At 36.6% G+C, this 27,917-nt stretch overlaps 2 protein-coding genes across 2 annotated transcripts; one reads left to right on the top strand and one right to left on the bottom strand.

Annotated features, from left to right (window-relative positions):
• Window positions 1–1,964: 1,964 nt before the first annotated feature.
• Window positions 1,965–15,571, top strand: LOC131775713 (serine/threonine-protein phosphatase with EF-hands pef-1-like). Its single transcript, XM_059091842.2, has 17 exons — window positions 1,965–2,605; window positions 2,975–3,102; window positions 5,151–5,193; window positions 5,433–5,474; window positions 6,115–6,275; window positions 6,607–6,721; window positions 7,395–7,441; window positions 8,269–8,435; window positions 8,928–8,964; window positions 9,336–9,485; window positions 10,248–10,322; window positions 10,678–10,863; window positions 11,632–11,774; window positions 12,092–12,198; window positions 12,450–12,613; window positions 13,540–13,624; window positions 13,861–15,571. The coding sequence occupies exons 1-17, from the start codon at window positions 2,539–2,541 to the stop codon at window positions 14,094–14,096; spliced, it is 1,953 nt and encodes a 650-aa protein (XP_058947825.1). The 5' UTR covers window positions 1,965–2,538; the 3' UTR covers window positions 14,097–15,571.
• A 111-nt stretch (window positions 15,572–15,682) lies between these two features.
• Window positions 15,683–22,994, bottom strand: LOC131775715 (uncharacterized). Its single transcript, XM_059091843.2, has 6 exons — window positions 22,748–22,994; window positions 21,276–21,384; window positions 20,579–20,623; window positions 18,921–19,139; window positions 17,935–18,113; window positions 15,683–17,539 (listed from the first exon to the last, which is right to left on the bottom strand). Exons 1-6 carry the CDS (start codon window positions 22,898–22,900, stop codon window positions 17,360–17,362), a joined length of 885 nt encoding a protein of 294 aa, XP_058947826.2. The 5' UTR covers window positions 22,901–22,994; the 3' UTR covers window positions 15,683–17,359.
• Window positions 22,995–27,917: the final 4,923 nt, after the last annotated feature.

Genomic DNA, 27,917 nt, shown 5'->3' with positions numbered 1-27,917 from the left:
ATGCATCTGGTTATGGACCCACGTTTCAAACGAGTGAAACTGTAATTTGTTTAATCACAATTAGCATAAATTAATATTTTGCCGATACGCATTTGAGGACTGGTGTGAGGCAAGTGTGAGGTGCGTGGAGAGTTATGGGATTGTAGTTTGAAGTTTGAGGTCGTTAGTAGAGCGAGGAAATCTGCGGTCAGTCTTCACCGTTTAAATTTATTAAGTTTTTTTTTTTTTTTCCTGAAATATCGTCATGTTCAAATGAGCTTTTACTTAGGGTTTTACTCGCATACCTCTTTAAGTAACTGTTCTCCACTTGTGTACATCATGATGTTATCATGATAGGATCATAGGATGCCCTAAAACCCCGAGGATGGCACCATTACCTTGGTTGGGGGTACGCGTTCCCCGCTTTTGCCACCTGCGGATTTTTAAGGGTTAACGCGTCTGGCTTTGGTTCATTTAGTTTCCATCAGTCGCAATAACCTTTTTCAAGCATATTGGTGTTAAATATACGGTACTGCGGCTTGGCTGACCAACGCACCCAGATATCAACACTGTGTGCCCAGTTGAGTTGTGGAGATAAAATAGGCACTTTGTTTTTTGTTACTTTTGTTTACGAGCAATAAAAATCGGGAAAGCGTGACATGGATGTTGCGTGATGCATCGTCATGCTGCTGTTTTTCTTCTCTTTCTTTTTGGTCGGGGGTAGGGGGGGGGGGGGAGGAGGAGGCCGTAATCGTTACCTTACGCATGTATCAAGCGTGTAATCGGAATTTAATAGGACGATATGAAGCTTTAACCGTAGTTTTTGTGCGCGGGACGAGAGAGAAGTAAAGGACTACTCACTGCCTTATTGTTTGTGTTCCAGACGGTATTTCCGTCACTTGGGACAAACAAAACAATACCTTATTTGTACACCGGTCGACAAGATCTGTTTAACACATTTGACATTAATCTCTCTCTGATATTGCATCTTGAATTATCTGAATAGAAGGTTTTATGCAAATAAAACTTTTTTAATTCCTAGAATAATACCAATAAACTACATCTGTGTTGTTCGCGTCAATGAGAAATTTTTGTTGAAAACTCCGATTCAAAAGTTGTTTTCAATATGCGATTAACAGATTTTTTTTCGCCATATCGATAACTTCCGGAGGCTTATACCACAAGTAGGTTGTTTTGAATCTCCTTTAATGTTACCTCTTGGTCAAATTTTTACTCAATCGTCATTTTATGTTGAATAACAACCTTTTCAAATATTGCATCTTTAATTAACTCAATAGACGGCTTTCTACAAATAATATTTTTCAATTTCTTGAATAAACCCTGCGAAAAACACCTGTATGGCTCTTATTAATTAGTAAACTTAAAAACCCGAATGTTATGGGTTTTAATGAAAACATCGATTCGAGTTTTTTTTCTTTCTTTTTTCAGAGTATTGAAATCCTCATATCACTTACTTGAGGAGGTTTGAACCGCGAATCGACTTCTTTAACTTGTCAAGTATAGTTTTTATTCGGGCCTTTTTTCAGCTCTGAACAATGATGAATTTTATCAATTCGCAATATACATTTTTTTGTCTCTCAAAGCCTGTCTGCGAAAACACTTTTTTGGCTGATCCTAGTTTCTACGGGTTGAAACGATGGAAGAATAACTATCCATTTTGTATTGTTTTGGTTTCCTAGAAACGTCTTTTCCTGTCATGAGTGCATTGGTAAATATTGTCGCGACATTTGCGAAAAGTCAGAGACATATTCATCGCTGTTTTTCATGGATATATCACTCGCAAACTTCTACATTTTTGAATGATTTGAGCTGTTTCTGTACACTTTTTTTAATATTCATGGTTTTTGAAACTTATAAGATTTAAGGGAGGGAGTAGGTTTCTGGATTTCTGCCTGTCATGATCGTTTCTAAGCAACAATGTATACAAAATAAATTTAAAATTCATTTCGCTATCTGAGTGGTTTGAATCCATACAATCTTTCCCCTCGAGACAACGAAATTGGTTTCAAGACGGGATTGCATAACGCCCGCATTTTCGAAAAGTCACGACATTTGACTGGCTATATTCGCGCCGATCTGACAAGTATCTGGTTTTGTTTCCTGAAAAGTTAGTCACCAACGACATTGCACATGATATCTGACAGTTTTCGTCACACGATTGTTAAGTGACATCTCGAGAAGAACTGCTCGAGGTATAGAGCGTCCTTTGCTTATTGAATCTTACCAAAGATTTGGTAAATATGAGGCAATAGCTTTCGTTTTTCTGGTGTCCATTTCAAACGCCGATTGTTTGGAATGTTTTCCCGCTTCTGTACGTCATTCTCCCGCCAAATGTTACGGTAAACCATGGAACTCCATCTTGAGTAACTCTCTAATGTCTTGTGGCAAACATGATTGCTCATAAAATCCTCTCGATATTATCCTTGGTTTTCGCTAGCTATGGCAAAATAAGTTACCTATGTGGCGAAATGAATAGATTGCGTTCAGCCTTGGGCGAAAATTCCACATAAAAATCGAGATCAACGAGCGTATTTTAATATGGGATGTGGTGTATCGGTGGAAAATGGAGATGATTTGAGCGTAGCATTGGGAAAGTCGGAAAAAGGTGAGTTAAATTTGCTTACGAATATTTTTTCTTATCATTTAGCACTGGTGCATTTACAACAAAGTTAAGACAGAGTTGTGTGATCTTCGTGAAGAGATAAGCTTGATCAACAGTACGCGCAAATTGTATCGCTACAGTGTAGCAGTATGTGATCTAACTTATACTTTTCAGACGGTTTTCCTAACAAATATTGCTTCATGTGTGTCACGCAGTGCTGTGGATATTTGAATCCGCATTATTTTATTACAATGACTTGCAGGATTAAGACAGCATTCTCAATATAATGGTTTTATTTACATTCCTTCTCCCTGTTTACGTTTTTTTTCTCCAATTTCTATCTCCATTGTGGATTTTTTATTTTGCTTTCAGCCATACGTTCGGCGATCTTAATTCAGAAATGGTTCAGACGATATCAGGCTCGCATCGAAGCCCGACGAAGGTGTACTTGGAAGATTTTCCAAAGCGTCGAATATGCTGGTGAACAAGATCAGTTGAAGGTATAAGTCTGTCAAGTTTAAAATTTTATGAACGATCTGAAACCATTGCGATCGATTAGCCAAAGATTACTCGCAATTTTTTCATGCCTTTCCATCAAATCAAGTTAGTATTTGGCGATGAAAAAATTCTCTTAAGTTCTATATCACCACAAACAAATTCTCGCCTACGTTCAAACTTCGCCACCTCGACATAAATTTTTCATTCGATGTTCATTCAGAGTTCCTCCCTCAAGGTGGTAAATTGAGACCGTGGTTTTTATTTACTTAGCGCTTTGCCAATTTGTTATGACCATTAATAATCGCTGCATTTTAAGTTGTTAATAATTTAGTGAACTATTTTTTCAGCTGTTTGAAGTGAGACAGACAAATGGGGTACATTAGTGAGAATGCTTAGTTTTAAATTTTAAAAAAGTCTGAGCCACTAAAGAATAATCTGAATGATTGCTTTTGATGCGTTTTATATTTCAAATTATACGTGATTGTATAAAGAACTCGTCTAAATACTTTGGAAATTGAAAATGCTGAGATCTTTGCAATAGTAGGAAATGGACTCAATTAGAAACTCATGTTGATTTCCATAGTTTATTTGAGTCATTACGATTTTAAATGGTTTTCTTGAGGGCTTCGATTATTTTTACTCTCAATAAATGGTTTCAGCAAAAGAAGTGCTTGAATTTTTATAGGGGCAAGTAAACAGAGATGGTCGTTTTAAGGCTTCTGCAAAGAAAAAAATTTCTTATACTATTTTTTTTTATGACCCTATTCACTGAAGTCATAAATTCACATCAAGTTAAGGAAAAAGGGATTTTTGTAGCCCAAGTTGAATAACTGAAAAGAATTGTTACAATATCCCCTTTACATGAACTCAGATTACCAGTCTGCACTAGTATATGGTCTACTTTAAGATTGAGCTGAGTCAATCTTTCTGCCAACACAAAACCTGGCAGTATTGGGTACAGGGTACCAAAAACACGTCCACTTTAAAGGAAAACAAAAAAGTAGACTGAAACAGTTAATTTGGTAAAAATGTCAACCTGATTATTAAGTGTCTACATTAAGAAAAGAAAAAGTAAAAAGAATTTCATCCCTTCTCTCTGTGTTAATACAGCTCTCAACCAGGGTTATGCAACAAGCAGGGCTAGCTCACCTTTAGTATCTTTTTCATGTAGATGCTTACAAACATTTGACCTCCCAGCCTAACCAGCCTCCCAACCCCTCCCAGGGTTATGCAACAAGCAGGGCTAGCTCAGCTTTAGTATTTTTTCATGTAAATGCTTACAAACATTTGACCTCAAAAGGGTTACCCATCACAGTGATTTCACTGAGGTTAAAAAGCAACCTGGGGTTGATATAGTGGTGCTAAGCAGGGTAGGTATTTTTTAATGTTATCTACTGAAAAGAGTGGTCTATCCAAGGGGAATTTTACTCCTCCATGACATTGGAAGTTTGAAAAACACTCCTAAGAGATTTGTCAGCATGGCGCAAATATAATTAATTTCCAGCCCAAGAGGTAGGAATTCTAAATATGAAAATTAATAGAGATTGGGAATTTTTCCTTCCCAAAATATCATATATTTAGTAGTTAATTCTCCTTGCTGTCTGCCATACAATTCTTATAATGTTAGTATAGAGAATTTGGCATTGGATTTGTAAAAAAAATTATCCTTACTTACTTACTTCCTAAGGAGATGATTTGGAGTGGTTAGGGGAGGGGGGAGGAACAAAATCACATTTCCTGAGCGGGAGAATGCACTGAATAGGCCATTTTACAGTTGTAATTAGTTGCCAAGCCTTTGATTTGGAGTGAGGCTGAAGTTGACAATGTTATGTTAGAGACCAGTATCTAGTTAACATGACAACAAAGTAATTTAAATTTAAAAAGCAGCAAGATTTGTATCATAACAAGGTCACCCCTAGCCTCACTCCTGTGGAAAGACATGGCAAACAAGAACGCAACTGTAAAATGGACTTTAAGACTATCAGAGTTAACACTGGTTAAGGCCTTCATTTTAACTTTTAACATATATGCTATTTGTTTTATTTCTCAGCTATTCAACTTCTTTTATGACATGCTGAACCATGTTGCTGATGGTAAGTTTCATCTAATTTGTTTCATTCAGGAAACCTTTTTTGTGCAGAAGTTCTAATTTAAGTTGTTTTTAAAATAGTCTTACATTTTATTCTGTGCCCCTTTAGATAGCTATAACCAATATTTTTGCCGATAAAAACAATTATTATGGATAATTTCCTCTTTAATGTAGAAGTACTCTGAATTTTTGCATTGGAATTTGCGGTGAATTTGATTGTGTGTCAATATATTTGTTTTATAGGTGAAAATAATGCTGTGGATATTTTACGCAAGGGTTCAGCAAGTAAGTGGGTGTTATGTTCTTGTGCTGAGAGTAATATTAAAAATTGAAGAAGTAGCTAAATGGTTTATCTCATAGTCACTATTGTCATTAGAGGAGTTGCATACGCTGTCAGAATTCTAAGTGTCTAAAGAGGGGAACAAACCCAAACTACAAAGGCAAAAATGAGTTTATATATATGTTGTGTGAACCACCAGAATTTGTAACCTTCTTAGTAACAAATTCCTATTTGGAATATAGGGATTGCCATTCACCCTTTAACCAACAAGAGTGCGACTTACATCTAATTTCTCCTTACAATGACACCATTGGATCAAACATCAAGGTCATGAGAATAAAGGACATGATCACCAATTAGTGCAGTTCTTGATTGTTACACAAATTCTCCTTGTCAGCACTTTTGGAAATCTATAGAGAACAGTAAAGAGAATATGCATACTGATGTTAGAGTGCAGAGGGTTAAGACAAGGAAAACTGTTCTTGATAATGAGGTGCTCTATTAACCTGCTTTTATTAGTCCTCTTGCAATTATTCCTGGACAACATTTTTGGTAGGTGCAGATATTTTGAGGCCTTAGCTGTTAAGCATGACTTTGGTTATTAATGATCATCATAATTTTTTTTCTATCTTGTTGTCAACTCAGGTAGTTCTACATCCATAGCATCAAAGACATCAGAGAAATTAGAGATGCTCACTGATCCATCAAAGATAACAGTTGATGAAACTTACAGGGGACCTCATGTTGCACTGCCACTTACACTTCTCACTGTTCACAAAATCATTGAGCACTTTAAGTCTCGCAAGGTTGGTACAACACCACTGAAAACCAAATAGACTGTCTTAACTCTAAACCTCAACTCTTGATTCCCAAGAATCAATAATTAAGCTGTAACGTGCAAGGTTCAAGTTTGAATTTTTCTTGAATCAGGTGTTGAGAATTAGGCATTAAGTTTCAAGATGTTTAAAGAACTTTTTGAGGATCTTGATCTAAATTTTTCAGGGGGCAATTTAATTCTCTGTATAGAAACCAATATTTATCATTTTTACTTCAGAAATCTTTGTCTTGTTGAGACTGGTCTCTCTGGTTTTAAATGAGCCACCTTCAATTTCTTATTGTCCTTTGGGTTTTTGACAGCTCCTTCATGTTAAGTATGTCCTCCTCATTCTTCGAGAGACGAGGGAAAAGCTCAAGGTATTACCAAACATCTACAGGGCTTCCACAAGCATCTCCAAACAGATAACCATATGTGGTGAGAAAAATGAACAATAGATTACAATGCAATCAACAACTTCAACTTCAACTTACAATAAATTGAATTCAGTTTGTTGAGGCACATCAGCTTTGATTGGTATTTTGGACTCTGAATAAGGGATTGAACCCTAAAGGGATTAGAATGTTGCTTCCTAGTTTAACAAGCCACTCATCAGAATGGACTGTTTTCTTGTTGTAAGGACCAAAGGATCCAAATTTCTCTGATGTAAATTTACCCAAGTTTATTGCTGCAGAAGTTGTTACTTCAATTGAATATGATTTGCAATAGCATGCAATTAACAATGTTTGTATCAATAACACAACAACCAAATAACTGCTATTACACAGAACATTCCAAGTCATGGGGGTCACATGATCTAAAGGGTAGGGAAAAACTGGTGATCAGGGAACCCATCTAACACTTGTTACTTACCTCATATGTCCCAGAAAGGGCTGTAGTTCCTGATCAGCCTCCCCCCTCCTTCCCCACATCTCCCTTCTCCTCCCCTATGACATAGATGCTCTGGTGAAATTAATGGAGGTTTATATGTAGTGATACATATGTATCAAATGCTTTTTCTCTAAAGGGTGTGCTATTTTGCTCTCTGGCTCTGATCTGGGTTAGAAAGAAATATAAAGTTAAAAATGAATGCTATTCTGACTTTCAACAGGTGACCTCCATGGGAAACTGGATGATCTGTTTGTGATTTTTCACAAGGCAAGCGCTGCAAACTGTTATGCACTCTTTTGTAAAATAAGACTTAATCAAAAAGAACTAAATTAGATTTTAGTAGTGGCTCTTCCACAAAGATCTTAGGGGGTGTGGTGGTGGGAGAAGTGGAGGAACTTGGAGACAAGCTTGTTGCAAGGATGAGAGCCAACAACAAACTGACCACATGTGACTTCAGGTCCATGAATTGAACCCTTGTAGCAACAGGGGGAGGCAGGCACTTTACCATGGTGACTGCACCATCCTTGCTCTCCAGCCAGGGATCCATTCACAGTTCATCCAAACATGTTATGTTCCCTTTTGACCACCCTTCTTTATCCTCCTGTCTGTGTGATCAATAACTTTGCTATTAGTTCATTTGGCAATAGACTGCACACGGGATGTTTTGAAGAACACGAGGGAAGTTTGTAAATCATTCACCTCTGGCTTGTGAAAAATCACACATCCTTTTCAAATTTTTCTCATGTTCTCCCAACATTCTGTGTTTACACTGGTAATCAAACCAATAGAAAGTGTGTTCTATGTGGAATCCAATGTGGATTACAATGTTTTGATTCCATGCTGCTGGTCTTCTTGTGGCAGTAAGATTGACTGTTTGTGCATTACTTAGGGAGGCATTATACTCCTTTGTGACTAATTGGCTTTGAGCACTTGTGATGATGTGTACTCTTAGCACTGTTCTGTCAGACTGCTCTAACAGATTTCTTACAGAATGTATGGTTGCCAGGAATCAGTTTGCCATTTACACTCACTTAAATCAATGTTCATGAATTTTGTCCTTGAATGTTTATTTATGCTCTTATTTTTTGGTATAGAATGGTCTTCCTTCTGCTGAAAATCCTTACATCTTTAATGGTGACCTTGTGGATCGAGGTCCTTACTCCATTGAAATTGCCATCATTTTATTTTCATTTTTCCTGCTTTATCCCACTGGTGTTTACATTAATCGTGGTAATCATGAGGATCATATAATGAATCTCAGGTATGTGGACAGGGCATGTGTGCTAGAAGTTACATGTAAAGGAGCTTAAATTGCCTGGGGAGTGAGCTTTTGGAGACACAGTGGTATGACAGTTAGCATGTGAGACTCTGGGTCAAGATTTCAGGTTCAAGCCCTTGTGTTGTGTTCTTGGGAAAGACGCTTTTTAAAGTCTCTCAACCAAGGATATAAATGGGTACCAGGCAAGTCTTAGGGAAACCTGTTGAAGTGCTGGTACTAACTTGCAATGGACTATAATGAGTTGCAAAAGTGGTTGGCACACCTCCCTCTAAGAAGGCGATCAACAACCCTACACTGTAGGACTGTATAAGGGCTTAATGTGCTCTTATATATTAAATTTGATATAATTAGTTATATAGCTGATTAGCTTATAACAGTTGGTAAGGTAAGATGGCAGGCTTCTTCACAAAGTGACAGCTGTTTTCTCCAAAAGGTGCACTATTTTTGATTATAGTTATTTCTAAATTTCAATAGATACGGATTTGTCAAAGAAGTAATGGACAAGTACAAGGTAACTTGCTCAGGCATTGTGGAAATTATATTTTGAATTCATAGTCATACACTACAGAAACTGGACTAAATTCCATTAGTTATGGCAGCTGGGAAAATGGTTGGTGAAGCTGAAAAATTCAGGCCTTAATGGGATTCAAACCTTTGCCTCCCTGATACTAGTTGGGAGCTACTAACAATGGAGTTACAAAGTTACATGTTGGGAACAAGGCAAATTTGAGAGGGTTCTCCCTTGTAAAGAAATCTTTTTTTCAGTCTCTGGAGCTTGCAAGTGGCTGCCTTCTTTATCATCAAATAATTACTAAAATTGCAGTTTACTTCTCAATCAGTTTTGCTTTGACCCATTAAGTATCACTAATGTTGTCTTGGCAGGAACATTCTTCAAAAGTCATGAGGTTGTTTGGAGATATCTTTGGGTGGCTTCCCTTAGCCACAGTGGTGAACAACAAAATTCTTGTCACTCATGGAGGAATATCTAATATTACAGATTTGTCACGCATTGATAAAATTGACCGTCACAAGGTCTGTACCAGTTCTCTGTTCTATCTGTTTCTCATCAATCAATGTGAAAGGTTATTTCAGACTGTTAGTTACATATTTATTGATGAACACCCACAGAGGGTTTAATATTCATAGTCTAGAGACAGAATAAAAGCAATTAGTTGTCTAAATATGCTGTCACAGTAGTAGTATCCTCAAGACCATGTTGTTTGTGCCATAATGATAATGATGACGATGGTGAAAGGGGCCTTATGCAGTTACCATGATAAAACTGGGAAAATGCAATTTTAAAAGTGAGGTAATACATTTTATTATTGGAGTTTCTTGAGAGGCAAGATGTGTGTACTGTCCTTTGTGTTGAAAGACTTCCTCTACATTGTAGCCTGTCAAGTTCCAGGGAAAAGCATAAAATTATTGATATGAACTTCAAGGTTTTCTTTCTTGGAGTACATAGCATTTGCTATGTACACTCCAAGGAAATGCAGAAAGCACATAAAAGTACCTCTAGGCCTATTTTTGTACATGTTAAACATTTTACTTATTAAATTGACACTTTGCTGTTACCATCATGGTTGCATAAGGTCACTAATAATTCTGGCTGTGGCACTGGTGGTGATCATAGCCAAAATGGTTTTGGTCAGTGGCAATGAACAGAACATCAAAAAGAATGGCATTGGTAGAAGTGACTTCTGTACAATGGTGACAGCATGTATTGATGATAAAAAAAACTAATGAACGTTGATCTTCTGTAAACTCTAATTTGTATAATCTTCTTATGATCAGTATGTGTCAATACTCAAGCCCCCGGGCATGGACAAAGCACAACCAGATACTGTTGATCTAATGGAGTGGAGACAGGTAACTTTTTCTCTTCTTTAGGTTACACTAAGAAAGGTTTTTTTACCACACCTTTCATGAGAGTGGTATGGTTAATAAACTTATTAACTTATTAACTTGAATCTGTAACTCAGATTGTCACCATCTTTTTGTCCTTTACCTCTGTCAAGTTAGCCCATCTGAACAATACTAGATGCATTTACTGGGACCAGGTTTTGGTCAGGTTGCTCCACCCTCTGCTAATGAAATTATGTTGAAATTGCTGGCCACCGTATACTTTGAGAGTATTCTCACTTCTATGGCATTCTTTTAGTTTAGTTTCAATCTCTGCAGTTCCTTGTTGTGCAAAAGAACTGATTATGGTTTTTACCTGAAGGTGTTGGATCTGCTGTGGAGTGACCCCAAACCCCTCCCTGGTTGTAAACCAAACACTTTTAGAGGAGGGGGCTGTTACTTTGGTCCAGACATCACAGACCGCATCCTGAAGAAACATGATTTGGAGCTTCTTGTGCGTTCTCATGAATGTAAATTTGAAGGATATGAATATATGCACGGTGGAAAGGTATTGCATACATTAGATAAAAGATATTCATAAATACCTGAAATGCCTTCCTCTGGTTGAGATTTTTGAAAAAAAAAATGCACCTGTCTTAAGGCTTACAGTCAAAAGAAAAGTAAGCATATTTTATAACCAGAGGAAGCTTTCTTATATGCTTAACTACAACTTTTAGTCCTGTCTCTCTTCTATCTTCTTGGAAGAAAATGCTTTCCTCATTGTAAGCCAGCGAGTTATAATGAGTTAAACAGATTGTTTACAGGCTATCATTGTGAACTTTTGGTCAGCACATGTTCTCTTGCATAAAACACTTGAATTTTCACAGCACTTCCTAGAAGTGGACATGGCTTCAAGCAAACTGTTAGGAAAATTCTTTATTAATGGAGTGCAATCGTTTGTCTCACTATGAAGGCACTTCCATTGTGGATAATTTACAATGTTTCCATTTCAAACACTAAGTCCTCAGGCAATAAGGTCAACAGGATATGTGTCACCTTGTAAAGGGTTACTCCCAGCTGTGGTTGGCTGGTATAGCTTTGATTGGCACACTTCAAAATTAATATATATTCCTTCCACAGTCTCATGTCGCATGGCTCCCCTGTTGTTGTGTTGTTTGATGAAAAAGGGAAAATATTTGTATATTTGGGCCGGAGGGGGAAGAGGGGGCTTCCAATGCTAAGCATCCTATCCAATACTAGTCATCACTTGTGATAAGTTGTTGTGGTTATAAGCATCTATATATGTTACTCCTAAGATTGAAAATATTTTTTGTAGGTCATAACAATATTCTCAGCATCAGATTACTATGAGCAGGGAAGCAACAGGGGTGCATACATGAAGATTGGACCTGATATGAAACCTTACTTTGTTCAGTATCAAGCTTCCAAAGCTAAGAAGCATCTCACCCTGAAACAAAGGTCAGTACCAATGATTGTAATCATTGTTCTTGCAGGAAAAAGAGGCTGGCAATTTCTTTAGCAACTATTAACTTTCTGGTATTGTGTCAAATACCCAAAATTAGCACCTGGAGTGATTATTTCAAATGTTTTGGTTAGGAAAGGCAGAGCCTAGTTGAGGAGAAGCACTTATTCACTTCTTCTCACATCACAGGAGATGGTTTTGTTTATTGTTCCACTACTATACCATTTTACTGTTAATATTTGGGTAACAGAATGTGCAAAATACACTTCAGTATAACCGGGTACATCATCAAATTGCCTCTTTTTATTTCCAGGATTGGAATAGTAGAAGAGTCTGCAATACGAGAATTAAAGGAAAGGCTTTATGCCAACAAGATAGCTTTAATGGCTGCCTTTGAAGAAACAGACAAGGAAAAAACAGGCAAGTTAAAAACTGAGATCAGGGAGCATGAATAAAAGGTTCAGTGAACTTCCTCCTCATCTCACCCCACCCCCAACAGACACATTATTCTTTTCCTTGGTAAAGCAACAAGGGAAATTTAGAGAGAACATTATGGAGAATGTGCGTAATGATGTTAGGGTGTGAAGGGTTAGTAATATTCTTTAAAAGTAATATTGGGTGATTTTGAGCATTGCCTTGATGTAAGACATAATTGGGCCATTTCCTTTTAGGATATTTGACTGCAACTCAGTGGGCAACTGCTGTGGAGAGTGTGTTGAAATTAGACGTACCATGGAACATGTTGAGACATCAGCTTGCCCATGTTCTGCCAGATGGAAAAGTGGATTACCGTTCATGCTTTGATCAGTATATCATTGAGACAGGACTACACAAGGTGACTAGTTTTGAATTTTTAATCTGAAATGATTTGAAGGATATTGAATGAAAGGTAACTAAGGGTTTTTGTATCATTGAAAACTTGACTGGAACAGTGGATATCTTTCTTGAAAGTGAAGTAGTAAGTGAAGATTTATATGTTGGTTTAAGCATGCAAGGAAAATTTAGTCTCTGAGAGGCCAATTATGCAAAGAGTTTATTTCAATTGCAACAATTATCTAAAATTGATGTTGGGGTGTATCATTATGATTTCATGCATGCACAGTGCATCTGTTGCATTTAATTTGATTAAATTAGCATTATGTGCACATTTTTATTAAGAAATGGTAGACAATAATCCTGGTGTGAGGGCTGTAAGCCTTTGTGTCAATAGGGCTGGAAGACAGCACCATCCTGTAAGATGACTCAGTCCATAAGAAGGAAATTTCTCTGGAACCATGATATTTGCCACTTCCATCAAGTCACTTTTGCCAACTCTATCCTTGCCTGACATAACCTCAATGAAAAATTCATAGTAACTTAGAAACTGAGCATGCAAATGTAGTTGTCTAATGCATAAAGGCCTTTAATGAATATACACCTGATTACAAAAACATTGACACCTAAAAAGCATTGACAATGAAGTTGCTGAGACCCTATGGCTTACAGTCACATGTAAATTATAACCACTGTAAGTTGTGCATGGTGAATGATGGAAGTCATCCAAGCTTTCCTGAAAGAAAAGAGTTATCATTGCAAACATTTCCCATGAAGCTGTTGGGTGTCATCATTCTTGGATCATGCTTTTTTTGTAACCAAAAGGATTCTTCTAGTCATGTGTTATTAGTAAAGGCTGAGCCATATACTATGAACTTACTTGCCGTGCCAAGATTTCCAACATGCATGTGGTTCTTTATTTATCTATTGTCAACTTTTCTGGTATAGAATGGCCCAAGCATCACTGAGACGCTCTACAGACATAGGTCAAATTTGGAAACAATTTTCCGCTTAATGGATAAAGACAATTCAGGTATGCTAAATGTAGAAAGACTCTGTTATATCTACTTGTCATGGGGTGAAATGGGGTTAATCATTGTGAGGAACAGCATCCCATTACTGACTATTGGTTTACTGTTGGCTGAAAGATTACACACAGGTTACCCACATGTTTGACATAGGTTACCACAGGGTTCCTTCCCACTGCCTTCCCCACTTTTAAGTTTATACTGTCAGCGCAAACCATTTTTTCCTCATTTTCTTCAACAGGGTATGTTTCAATGGAAGAATTTGAGGAGTCTTGTCGTCTTCTTAATGAGCATACTAACTCCAATATCCCAGTTGACTCCATTGAAGATTTGGCAAAAAGTATAGACATGGACAAAGATGGCCACATTGACTTCAATGAATTCCTGGAAGCATTTAGACTTGTGAATCATTCCAACTCTAACCATTTGTCTTGCAAAGAGCATTCTCCGGTCAATTCAATACACATTGTTTCATAAAACATTCAGCAACCACATGAGAGTTTCATGAACAGTAAGTGAACAAGTAAAAAAATGTGCAGCAAAGAATTTTCTTCATTTTGGTGTTAATTAGATGTACATAACCATGCATACCTGTACATATTTATATCCATACTTGAAGTGTTCACATTTTATTATTTATTATTCTTGTACATACCAAATCATTGTTTTTACAAGCAAAGAAAAATTTTTAATAGTACAACTGTATGGATTTGTTGCAAACTAATGGCTTGAAAGAAAAACTCCAAGTTATTCCTCAACATCCTCTTAGCATAGCAAAGCAAATGACAGGAAGAGAAAATTTGAGTGTTGACCCTTTAAACCCTCAGAGCAACCAGCACCTAATTTCTTCTCAAAGTAATAAAACTGAATCTTTCATTAAGATCATTAGAATAAAGGAAATGATTGCCAATTCTCCAGTCGCAAAGGAAACATATAGATAAATAGTACAGAGAATATGGATACTGATGATAGGTTGTAAAGGGTTAGGGCTCTTAAGGTGCTGCCATACTGTATATGGGGGGGGGGGGGGGGGTAACACATAGTTGATTATCAACTAAAAGCTGGTTATGGTAGAAAAACTAAACCTTTGGTCTGATGAAGGGGTAATGCTGAAAACATCAGCCTTCCAAATACTCCACAGTGCTTAGTTCATGGTCATGCATGGTTTTACGCTAATAACCATAGGACTGGTGTAGAACATTTCATGGGACTCTAATAAGTTTGTGTTGGTTTTTTTAGCAGGCAATACCAATGCTTTCAATTCATTTGGTAATTTGACAATGGTTAAAAATGTTGTTTCAAAATCTTTATGAAAGATTGGCTCCTCTATTAACATATATTTTTTGTGGGGTGATAGGTAAACCTCAGCATTACAAATGATCAAACCACTTTTGATTAATTTATGCCAAGCATGACAGAGAATTTAAAAGGAAATTTTGAAAAAAAATTTAAAATAATGAATCAATACACTTAACTGTAATAAGAGGTTAAACTAACTGGCCAAGATGTGTGTGCCAGTATTGGAGTAGTTCACCATTTAGAAATGAGCTAACATGCATTGCAGCCTCTTCAGTTTCTTTTATAAGCTAAGCAAGAGAAACATGAACTGAGTGGGAGCTGTGGAAAGGCATGGGGTGATCTTATACCCAGATCCTACCATGTAACTATAACTGAAATGTAGGACAATGGCTTGGTCATGGAAGGTCTGGGTACAAGAGTAAGTATAGAGCTCAAGGGAGCAAAGCACAGTGAGAGCAGAGGAAATAGAAAATACTGCTATGCAGGATATTGGTTAATAAATTAATTCCATTGCTGTAATAGGTAATACAATTGTTCCTATACTTTTGGCTAGTTCCCTAAGATCAAATGTGCATGGTCTAGCACTGGTTAAAAAATATTATAACAGGATTGAAATATCAAGTGTCTGAACAGATTCAGAGAAATAAACTTTTTCCAGGCACAAGTTGTTGATCTGAGTGGGCCATTCAGTCCTCTTGTAAGGTTTTTTATGATGGTTGCATGAAGTGACCTGGAGTATACTGTTACCTCCTCTGGATAAGATGTCAGTCAAACAAAAAAAGTTTTATTACAAGGCCATCTCTACAAAAGTTTTGTATATTATGTTACAATTTGGTCACTGTTCATTTTGATTAACACTCAAAGAGAACAACTTCTGATTATTTGCAATTTTTCTCTACCCTTGCTTAAGTTGCTAAAGCACATAATTATATTACATAAAAACATTGCTGTTGCACAGCATAAAACTTTGAAGAAGTAACAATTTCTTGGCAAACCACAAAGAAAACAGCCAAATTTTCAACTAACATGGCTACAGATTTACAAGGATTGCATGTGCAAGCATTGCTCATGAAAGAGCAGATCAAGGGGCAGAAGGGGTCTTGAATGCACAACTTCTTGCTTGCACATTTTAGTTGTTATCACTTGCCATTCTTTTCTCAAGTGCTTGCTACAAAGGCTAGCTAACAAAAGCTACATTTTTCAAACTGTTACACCTTCTCCAACTTAAATTGTTCACTATAATCAAGAACATATCTGTATATATTATTGTGCTTTTACATGTTGTGAATTTTCCTAGACATGCATGATATTAACCCTTTAAAACCTAATAGTGACCAGCATTTCACTTCTCCTTACAGTAACACTGCTGAATCATTCACTAAGATCATGAGAGTAAAAGAAATGTTTGCCAACATACAAAGCTTTGACCGTCAAATGAATTCTCCTTGTCAAAACCAAAAGAAACATAGGGAAGAGTATGGAGAATATGGATAATGATGTTAGGGTGTAAAGGGTTAACAAAAAGGACTATGATAGGCTATGTGAAACCCACAACAAAATCTTAAAAAATAATTTTTATGAAAGAATATTAATAATATTTGATCAAAATGTTTAATAATTATTTTATTTCTGAAATCCATGTCATGCTTCAAATTTCTTGTTGATTCCAAAGTTTTCAAACAAAACAAGAACAAAACAAAACAAAGCTTTAACCAGTTATATTAAAAACATATGTAATTACAAAAATTATCTATAATATTTCAGTATAAAAATTTCCATGCCCACCCTACAGGGGGACAACGAAAGGGGCTGGCATAAAAGCCAAAAAGTACATATGAAATTTCCTAAGGGAATAGATACTTGGATAATATGATACTGTCAGCCAAATAGCAATGGATACTCTCAGAAATAACAATATTCAATAACAGCAATTCAATTACAGCATTGTGTTTTCATTTGGATAGCTATCAAGTTTCCCTTAGTAGTCATGAGCTCATTTTTGGAGGCTCCTCCACAAAAACCTTGTAAAGGGTTCAAGTGAAATTATGTTCTAAAAAGTTTACTTTTGGATTTTTGCTAACATTGAAGCTTTCCACAAAGTTTTTGTTGTTGTTTAAATAAATGTATTGAAGAAAGCTGTTTACCTCACACTGATAACAATTTCCAGGGAAAACTTGTTCACTAGTGAAAATGTGGGTTTAAAGAAAAAAATTCTTAAGACAAGTTTAAACAAGGCAGGAGGTCTCTCCTGCCTTGTTTAAACTTGAGTGACTATGCTTTTCCTTGAGAAAAAGTTTCAAAGGTCAACTCATGTTTTCCTAGGCTTCTTGGTGTGGATGAATCCTAGTACTAATTACCTCTAAAGCTAGCATGACAGTTATTTTGTGTGTTTTTAAGGCAACCCAAAATAGGCAAAGCAATGATACATGACATGTCCATACTTAACGTCCTGAAAGTTGCGATGTACATTGACAGTTGGCTTCATCGAGCCTCTGTCTTCCAATGCATTTAGGTTCATTACGGCATACACATTTGCACTCTTCAATGCTCCATTTATGAAGGGGATTAGAACACTCCTGCTCAGCCTTGTTGCAGACACAGCCACACTTTTCTTTGACATACTAAACATTAAAAGATTGCAGTAATTAATGCTGAAGTTCTAAACAATCATTATTCATTCCCACATCATTGGACTTCAACATTTTTTTTCAAGAGGTGGCCTTTTCTTAGTCTTAAAGTTCTATTTATATAATAAATATGCCCATCAGACCAACTAAACCACAATGAACTATAGACAATTTCTGGAAATCAGAAACAAATAGCAGTTACGTAAACACACAACTGCTCCTCAGGTTTGCATAACTCTTTCTCATAAGCTTCTCCAAGTGTTTATAAGATTAGGATGAGCTTATTTCTCAGAAAGCATGACTCCAAATTGTGTTTAATAATCTCATCTAAACATATCCATCAACAAATTATAGCATACACAAATTTGTGACTCTGACAATGACTTTACCTTATAGGGTTTCTGACAATCCACCTCTGATTCCTGGTATGCAGGCCTGCAATCACAACTGCATGTGTTGCTATTCCACACTTGTTTCTTTTTATTGCAAGAATCAGCCGTCTTGATACACTCACAACCACAGTCAACATGCTCTTCCATCATTGTAGTAACAAGGGTGTAAGTGATATCTAAAGGAGAAGATAGCTTGCTTAATAGAAACTTGATAATAGCCAAACTACTTGAAACAAAACATTCTGAATTTCCTCTCTGGAGACAAAAATTTCTTTAAAAAAAATTATTATTTATAAAACAAACTGCAGTTTATTAGATGAGAAATTAAAAAAGAGTGTAAAGGGTTAATAATGCAAATGGTTCAATGCATGGGTTGCAAATGACAAAGCAATGCTCATTGCCATGATTAGCAGTTTCTTTTTTGGAGATGTAAGTTTTCAGAAAGAATGCATACTCAGGTATTTATTCAGAGAATGGTGAGCAAACTATTGAAAAAAGGTTCCAAACCATGTTATCCACTAAAACTAACCGTAAAGAGCAAAAATTCATTGACTTAAAATGAAATGACAAAAATGACAGATTGCATTTACCCTAAGCTTTCAATTTATTCTCATTGGTTGCCCACTCCAGTATCTACAGTATCATAGTTAATAGTCAGACCAAATATTTTGTGGGTTTAAATTTAGACAGATTGCACATAATTTCAAAAATCAGTTCCATCAGAAAAAATTCTGCAAATCCATATAACTCTGGAAAAAGCTTCCTCTCTTAGTCAGAAAAGAGCCTTGCCTATCAGTTCCCAGCAAAGACTTTGATCATCTCAGATACCAAAAAAATTTTCCCAGCCAAAATAAAAAAGATAACTAATCCACAAAATATTGTGAAATATTCATGCGACACAACATAAGTATTTTTTGGTACAAATTGTGGTTGTCTAACTCCTTTTTGGAGTCAGACCACATTGGACACACAAAGTTACATACCCTGAGGCTTTCCAGATGGCATAAAGATATTGAAATGTTGCACTGGTGTCATTTTTTTTTTGAGAGGCTTGCAGGTCAAAAGATTCCTTGCGAAGCAGCAACCAGTACAACGATTTAGCAATACACAAGGAGGAAATATTTGTAAACCAAAATGTGGAGCAGGAAGGCTGACTAAGGTGGGGCGAACTTCACAATTCCACACTGATCCATCAGTATTAACTGTTACCAAAAAGAAAAGATATAAATATTAATAAGTAATCAATGAATTTGAGCACATAAATCTTGAATGTGAACTCTAAGTGTTTGTCCATCTTAAGTTTTGCCAGTATCTCTCTCTGTATATGGAGCCACAATATTTTCTCCCAAAGTTTCACCAATTTCCTCACTTGCTAAGATGACAAAGTCATCATGGTAGCTGAACGGCAATATCAAAGAAATTTAAAGAATTGATTTTAATCTTACATATATGCAGTTTTAGCTTTTTTAAGGGCAGTAAATCCTTGTAAAACACTGCACTTTATAGAATAAGAAATTTTTCCAAACTGAGGCAATTTGCTCTAACTTAAAGTCAGAAGCTGAAATAATTAGGCACTCCTGCATCCTAAGATTGCCTGTTGATAATCTTGGGATTTAGTGCTCTTGAAATGACTGTTTTAAAACAGTCTTTTATAGAAGAATCGTATCATTATCTGAATATATTTACAATATTTTACATCCACTTGTGGTGGCTAAGTATAGAGAAGATAATGAAGAATATGAATACTGATATTAGCATGTAGAGGATTGATAAAGGCATTGGATACATAGCAGTAGTATCCAGGATTTAGTACCTGGTAAGGGTAAATGGGATCATGCCATCAAGAGTTTGGGAAAAGCTTCAATCAGCTATAATTGGCAACAAAACTTTTGACACATTGCCACCTCCAATCCTCTTAAATGACATTTTTATCCCTTTTCCCTTGCTAGCATATCGTTTTTTTTATAAGAAATTTATGTCTATGCCTAATCAGTGGAGGTGAATAATTGTTTTAATACATATTGCACAAATAACAAAAAACATTAGTTTATTTCTTTCAAATACCAACAAATGGTTGGAAATTAAACTCTGGATGCCCAGTTTTATCTCATTGACTGCTCAGAAGTGAATAATACTTGCTATTCATTTCCAAACTAGCCAATCAGTGCAAAAAGCACTATTCACTTGTGTGGTATATACTAATTGTTTCAACTGGTATTTATTAATACACTTACAGTGAGATAATGTAGCAAAAAAAGATGATTTTAACTCATTTGATTATAATATTTTTGAGAGCAAATCCTACCCAAGCTGCTTGGAAGTCAATATCATAGGATATTTGAAGTTTGAGTAGCCAATCAGAGCATGCCTTCAACACTGTCCACTGTTTTAGTATATACTAATTAAATTTGTCATCATGATGTCAAGTTGATGATAAATTTTATCCTTCACTTATTTGGTCTGATTGCTTATTGATGAAAGTCATTGTCACCATTAAAGGAGAAAATTGGTCTCCATTTGCCACCATGTAATATCCTCTCTTTACAATTACCACTTATTCCATACTGAATGATGCATGAAGTCATGCACAGAAGTTAAATGTTATTTACTTGGAATTGAAAGAGTTATAGGTGAATCTAACCTGCAGTTGAATGTTTGCCAGGAAGTCTACCATCAGGAAGGGATCCTATGAATCAATAAATTCAAAATCAATAAGTTTCCTTCAACATACACCATACATATATTTTACTTTTATTACAATCTAAACTACAGCACATACCATATCACATGTTATAGGGCTAGCCTACCAACAGTCACTGGACTTTGCATCTTGTCATCATTATAAACCAGAGCCCTGTTGTGTAAAGGGTGGATAACACTATCCAACAGATAAATCGCTATCCAACAGATAAATCGCTATCCAACAGATGAGTAATAGCAAAATGTATAGCATTAACCACCAGATAGAGATTTATCCAGATTTATCCAATCTTTGAACAACTGGGGCTAGTGCTACAGAAATTGGTTTCTAATTCACTTCAAATCTAAAAACTTTCCCATTTAAGGGCTTTCCAAGAGGAAACCTGTCCCTCTTTTTCTTACTGAAGTTATTGCCCTCTGGGTAAAGTAATTTACAAGGTTAAAAATGAAGTTAAAATTATGAGTCATGTTAATTGACACAAGTCACAGATTTCCATTTAGCAGCTGCAAAGTTATCAGCTGGCTCATCCTCCAGCTACATGTATACCAAAGGCACATGGTCTGTAATTGCATTTTCCTTTGGCTAAAACTCTGTTTGCACACCCTGACAAGCATTTTAATTTATTATTTTCATTTACCGTTGCGTGGGATCTTCTTGAAGTAATCATAAAATGCCTTTGTTGAGTTGATTTTTCTCAATTCTGGAATGTTATAAACTGAGTTGATACCAACAGGTAAGACTTCGGCCTAAAAAAAAAATGGAAACTGCTGTCAAAAGTAATTTGACATCAATAGTGTATCACTTAGAAAATCCAGAACCAACTGTTTCATTGTGAATCCCATGGCATTGACGCCCAAGAGTGACCAACATCTGATTTCTCCTTACAATAATACTGCTGAATTTTTCATTTATATCATGAGAATAAAGGAAATGATTGTCAACCCAAAAAGCTTTGATTGTTACATGTATTCTCCTTGTAAACACCAAAGGATATGTATAGTGAAGAGTATGGAGAAAATGGATACTGATGTATTTATTTAAATGTATTTAATCCCCATAAACTTTATTTCTCTCTCTTTTGCCTTGCTAGCTTCTCATTTTCTCCCCTTACCAATTGCTTGTAAGGAATTTTTCACATATCATGTACCATTCTTTCCTGCCTTCCAACCAGTCAGATCATTGTAAATCAATGCATTGTTTGATTTTCAGAGCTTCAACAGGGGGAAGGGGGGAGGGGAAAGGGAACATGCACTGACCACATTGCATGTATGTAAAAAAGAGCCTCAACTAATTTGGAGACTAATTCAATCTCCTGCCCTTGGACCTTCAAGGTCGAATTTCATGAAAAAAGATAATGTTGCAAAACACAAAATGGTACATTCGTTTCTTGGGGTGGTTTACTTGAGAAAAACATCCTTTTTGCCGAGATAACCTGCTGGCAATGACGAAGGCTGACGAGTTTCGCTTTCGAAGATTGCATTTCGTCATCGATCGACTTACCGCTGAAATATGCCACAAAAACATCACACATTCCAATGAAAGAGTCAAATGTGATGAAAGAAGCTCTAGCAAAATCTTGGCACAACAGAGTAAAGTGAATGCATCCGATTCCTAGATTTGATGACCCCTCTTTCATAAAAGTCCACTCTTTGGGCTCGAAAGCGCAAGATGAAACTCGCCAATTTCGCTATAAACCGGGTTGATAAACATCAGTTCACGCAGTACTATTTTGACTTAACTCCAGTTGTTATAAATGTGCAAGATAAACGCCACAAAAAAAAGTCACACATTCCAATGAAAGAGTCAAATGTGAGAAAGAAGCTCTAGCAAAATCTTGGCACAACAGAGTAAAGTGAATGCATCCGATTCCTAGATTTGATGACCCCTCTTTCATAAAAGTCCACTCTTTGGGCTCGAAGGCTTATCAGTGTCATCTCAATCTGTCATCACCTTTGCACACGCAATTAAACTCGCCAAAGCGCAAGATGAAACTCGCCAATTTCGCTATAAACCGGGTTGATAAACATCAGTTCACGCAGTACTATTTTGACTTAACTCCAGTTGTTATAAATGTGCAAGATACACTTTATATGTATTCAAAGGGCTAACCTGTGTAGTCGGAATGATTGTAGGGGTAAACTTCGTCGTTGGGGCGGGCTTCGGTCTTCTTCTGATGCGGCTCCGAAATCGATCTTTAAGGCTTCGTCTCCCTTCACAGAAAATCACAGCCACCAAAAGCACCCAGATCAGTGTGGTTTTCATGATACTTCTACTTAGTAATTGCTCTTCTCGTAAAATGCTGCTCACTGCTTGAACGCACTACGATGTTGATCGAAAATGGGACAGGTCACTATTTATATGTTTTGAAGCTGGCGGGGTTAAATTACCGGAAATACGTCACGTGAACGTGAGGCTTTCCCAGCAGGCGCTTCCAGATAAGTTGATGAACGCAGTGAAATTACGTGCTCATGACTACAGTGCTCGGATTCTAGTGAAGATTGATTTCGTAATCAATGGCAAATTAATTTGGCAAACAACAGTTACCCTCGGGACTGGTGAACCTTCATAGGTCCCTCTAGAAATAACCGGAAGGTTACGCATTTGTGAAAGAATGTTCTCGATATCCTACGGAAAAGATCGCCCTCCTACTGTCTTCACTGACATGTGGTTTTAGTGATACCTAAAAGAAAGAGGAAATCGTAATGCTTTTACAGGGCGAAAAAAAATGGCACATTCAATTGAGTCGGCCTTTAAATTTATTACCCATTAAAACTAGTGACAAAGAGCTATTTATGTCTTTCTTTTTTCGCCTGCCGGAAAAATAAAGAAAAAAACCGATAACATGATGAGCACAGCTTTTTAAAAGAATTGTACTTTTAGGTTTAAAGAGTCTTTACCACAGAATGTTTGCGGTAAAGTTAGGTGTTTCCATGAAAATCATGGTGATATAACAGTCACTTCCGCCCGTTCAGAAGACCACTCGCAGTTGCTGCGGCAACGATGAGGAAAATAGCGCGTAAAACATGAACACACATATAGTGCGGGATTTATTCTTCCTACCCCTTTCTAATTAGAGAAATACCCTACAGACTACATCTAACCCTCCCCCCCCCCCCGCCCCACCCATGTATTCCATGTATTCCTTGCAAAACGGGCTCAGTCAACCAAACTCAAATTTTCCCTGCTAACCTCTGGGATAGGCCTGGCCCGATTGTGCTCGTAAAATGCTGGAAAGTTGCGCACCGAAATGCCAAAAAGTTACTAGAAATTGCCAAAAATCCATAAAGTTGCTACCTAAATTTCTTGATATTTTTAAATAAATGTAAATGAAAAGCTTAATTTTTTGTGGCTCACAATAATTGCTGACATCGGTCAAGGAAACTGATTGCTTCAAACTTAGCTTTGAAGAGTTGGTCGTAAGTATGGGTAAATTTGATTTTCGTAAGTCTATCAGAACAACATACATGGTTCATTTGACGTCTTGCTGAACGTCATTTTAGCTGATTATCCGTAATATTACTAGATAAGGATCACATTCGACCAGCGAAACGTCGAAAACCAGCTTATGTGTTTTAAAAAAGGTTGATAGAAATTTAAGAAATTCGCATAAATTGCAGTTTCTTTTATGAAATTATTAACTTTTTTGTGTTTGATAGGAGCTCTAAACCTATATGTTGCTCACAAATAGCTCCGAATGGCTAAAGCTGCTCGAGCTTGCTAGAATTGCAAAAAGTTGCTCCAAACGACGAAGGTTGCTCGGCTCGGGACAGACATACTCTTGGATACGTGACTCTTCATCAGGCTCCCCCCAGTATCACCCTGTTCGTACGGTGGCCCTTTAGTGCCACATTATTTATACGGAAGAGGCCTAATTCTACGAAGAAAGCGTTATTTTATGATGTATAGCAGTTATATTTACCCAGATCGAGTCTCGGTCAGTTGTACCAATTCTCCGCAGTCCGAAATATTTCATCGGTCCCAGGCCAACTCATAGCTTCGTCAAAATGGCGTCTGGAACAGTAGATCGTGAAATGGAACAGTTTATCCTGGCCGAGAAGGAGAAAGTCAGATTTCAGAGTCTTGTTCGCTCTTTAACTGATGAATGTTGGGAAAAGTGTGTGGAAAAGGTTGGATCGAAGCTCGATTCCAAGACCGAGACTTGCCTCGTTAACTGCGTGGAGAGATTTCTGGACACCTCAAATTTTGTAGCTAACCGCCTTAGCCAGATGGGCGAAAGTTAAATAACGATAAACTTTCTTAAAATTTTTGTTATGAGAATATGATACTGTCAAGGAGGGCTAACGCGCTTCGTTTTGGAAAGTCTATGTTGCGATATGAAATTACGTTTTGTACTGGCCTTTTGTTCAACGTGAAGCAAAGTGTTAATGTTCACAATATTCAAGCTGGATTGGATGAAACTACTGTATGTCTAACAGTTACAATACCCACCATGAATCAGGGCACTTTGTTATAGGAGCAAAATGATGTAGATAATAGGCCTTAGAATATATTTTCCGATGGATTTTGAAAAGATGTCCAAGTTCTCAACTGCTAGCTCGCACATGGTAATCAGAAAGAAGTATGGTCACGACAAGGGCTCAGGGCTTCTTCGAACTCCTTTTGGCTTGGTCACCTGGGCTGGCCTCTTTTTGCCTGAGCGTAGCTCGCAGTCGGTGGAATTGAGTGAAAGGAGAGGCAAGGCGAGAGTTCTTCCTTTCTTTTCTGCTGGCCCTCCTCATTTTTCCTCCTATTGGACTCGGAGACGGCAAGATTTCTGTGTTACTTCATACCTCATTATGCATACATTACTTGGATGAAAGAAAACAGTTGCAAAATGACAGATTACTTATGGTACTAGGGATTTGTTTTAGAGTAGTATGGGCTTAAATGGAATTCTTTTCCCAGAAACTGAGTGTTTTGGTTATTGACATTTAATTTATTAATATTTCATTTTATAATTGACTGTATGATTGACATATCAATGGCATAATTGCTAAGTAAGTTGATCTTCAGTGGAAAGGAATGCCATGTTCTCTTCTAAGTGTTCTAATACTAGTGTTTTTCTGCTGGTCCTACTCACCTGTACTGCTGACCTGTTACATCTATAGAATAGTTTTGATTGGATAGCACCACAAAAGTAAATAATTTGGTTTGTGACCAGTTGAATTTTAAGAATTGTGATTTCACTTTTCCTGCATGCAATTTCAAGAATTGCTTGCTATTAGATTTCTAATGAATTATGTATTGTTTCTCATGAATCAAATAAATTAAGGATTATATGATTCCCTGTCCAGTCGGTACTTCTGAGAACCATTTTTTCCTTGGACCAGTGAGTGCTTGAAATGTGCTAGGCCCCCTGGCTAGTTAATCTTTTCTCTAAACAATTTTGACCTGTTTACATGAGAAGCTGAATGAACCTGGTTATCAGTAAATAGATAGGTATTTTTCATTATGAACATTTAACTTGATCACCATGATGAAACTTGAGAGACAGTGCCCAGTTCATTGTAACATCAATGTTAAATTACCCAGAGAAGGATAAATAGTCTGATTTCTCAACCATATAAAGGAGACGAAATCGTCATTTATGAATAGTAGAAAAAACATGTTCTATTTGTATCTCACATTGATGCCTCATCAAGCAGATGAGGAAAAAAAGAAGAGGTGACAAATGGGTGTGTCAAACTTTCTCTCCAATTTGGAAATCAAGGCAGCATTTGAGGTAAGCCTTGGAGTCTTGTTTCAAAATTATTTTCTGTCGGTCCTAATGGTGTCACATTTCTGTCAATGTTCTCTTTGGGAATTGATCTTATAACCAAGGGTCTTACCCAATTGGTAACTGGAGTAGTTTGGATTTTTTTGTTGTGAGTGAAAAAAAATTGTGAATTATCACTGTCCTTTGAAAATAGTGTGATTTATCTGATAATCCACAGAAACAAATACAAAAGAGAGTATTGTAACACTATCACAGCATTTTTTTGTCATTACGTGATATTATCTTGCATTGATTTGAGTGAGTGAGTCTTAGTCTTGTATTTCTACCAGGGGTTTTGGCATCTCACAAGTCTTGCATTTGGCTATTTGTCACTGGAAAATAAGAATATATAACTAACCATAGACACTGATTTGGCATTCTTTAAAAAGTGATGTAACTCTTGGTCATTTTGAGCAGATTTAAAATTATAGACCAGTTAGCAGACCAATTATAGGCCTGGGTTACAACATGTGAAATATTAACCCTATTTACATCCTATGTGTGAAACAATCAAAACAGGTGAAACTTGCCACTATTTGCATACGGTGACAGAGGATTAAAGTGATGACTGTTGAATACTTCTTACATAACCAGTTATAGCTTTTGTGTAGGATGACCTATTGGGAAGGAATTTTGCCTACAAGAAATTTAAAAGTTTCTCAATAACTGTCTGAAATTTGCCTTGCTCCAAGTGTGTGGTTTGGTAGTTCTTGGTATATATATATAAGTGAAAGAATCAAAGAGGACGCATCGATTCTCTGTTACTCTGAGTTTTGCGCCTAAGCGCTCATCAGACAGAACCTGACGAGTAACAGAGAATCGATACGTCCTCTTTGATCCTTTCACTTATATATATACTCAGCTCTGCTACCACAGCATTGAGCACTTTATGCCAAGGTAGACTCTGCTCCCACATTTATATATATATATATATATATATATATATATATATATATATATATATATATATATATATATATATAGATATGTGTGTGTGTGTGTGTGTGTTGTCCTTAAGTGGACTTCATATTAAAATGATCTCAAATTAATTTAAATTGTACCTTAATTAGTTTGTTCAAGAACTTTGATGATCTATTGAGAACAGAGAAAAAAAATCAAAATTCTTTTAAATCATCTTGACCTGAAATTAATTTGACAATAAAACATATATGTTAACCCTTTCCCCCCCTAGGAGTGACTAGCATCCAACTTCTTCTCACAATATCACCTTGATTTAAACACCAGGGTCACAAGAATGAAGGAAATGATTGTCATTTGATATGAAAAATAATCATGGACAGGGTATCAAGTGTGTTCCAGACTTCATCAACTCATGAAATCCCTGCATGATTACAGTTGACCTTTAGAAAAGAGAATCCCCACATAGTACCATGTATTTGTTATCTACCCTTGGATAACAATTAAATCTGAAATTCAAACATGGAGTGCAATCATTGGTATCTTATTTTGTTGTTTTATTAATCTCATCCATACCAACTCCCCTACTCACACCCAGTCACATGA

This window comes from Pocillopora verrucosa, chromosome 14, assembly GCF_036669915.1.
Source record: "Pocillopora verrucosa isolate sample1 chromosome 14, ASM3666991v2, whole genome shotgun sequence".
Lineage (NCBI taxonomy): Eukaryota > Metazoa > Cnidaria > Anthozoa > Scleractinia > Pocilloporidae > Pocillopora > Pocillopora verrucosa.
This window is presented reverse-complemented; position numbering and strand designations above follow the sequence as displayed.

Bases quoted from the DNA above. Each gene is read 5' to 3' on its own strand.
- LOC131775715 (XM_059091843.2), bottom strand. From the start codon at position 22,900: ATGAAAACCACACTGATCTGGGTGCTTTTGGTGGCTGTGATTTTCTGT. The intron at 20,624-21,275 runs GTAAATGAAAAT...ATTGATTCATAG, and splicing joins CAAGAAGATCCCACGCAACG to GATCCCTTCCTGATGGTAGA. The intron at 18,114-18,920 runs GTATGTAACTTT...CTTCTCCTTTAG, and splicing joins GCCATCTGGAAAGCCTCAGG to ATATCACTTACACCCTTGTT.
- LOC131775713 (XM_059091842.2), top strand. From the start codon at position 2,539: ATGGGATGTGGTGTATCGGTGGAAAATGGAGATGATTTGAGCGTAGCA. The intron at 2,606-2,974 runs GTGAGTTAAATT...TTTTGCTTTCAG, and splicing joins ATTGGGAAAGTCGGAAAAAG to CCATACGTTCGGCGATCTTA. The intron at 11,775-12,091 runs GTCAGTACCAAT...TTTTATTTCCAG, and splicing joins CATCTCACCCTGAAACAAAG to GATTGGAATAGTAGAAGAGT.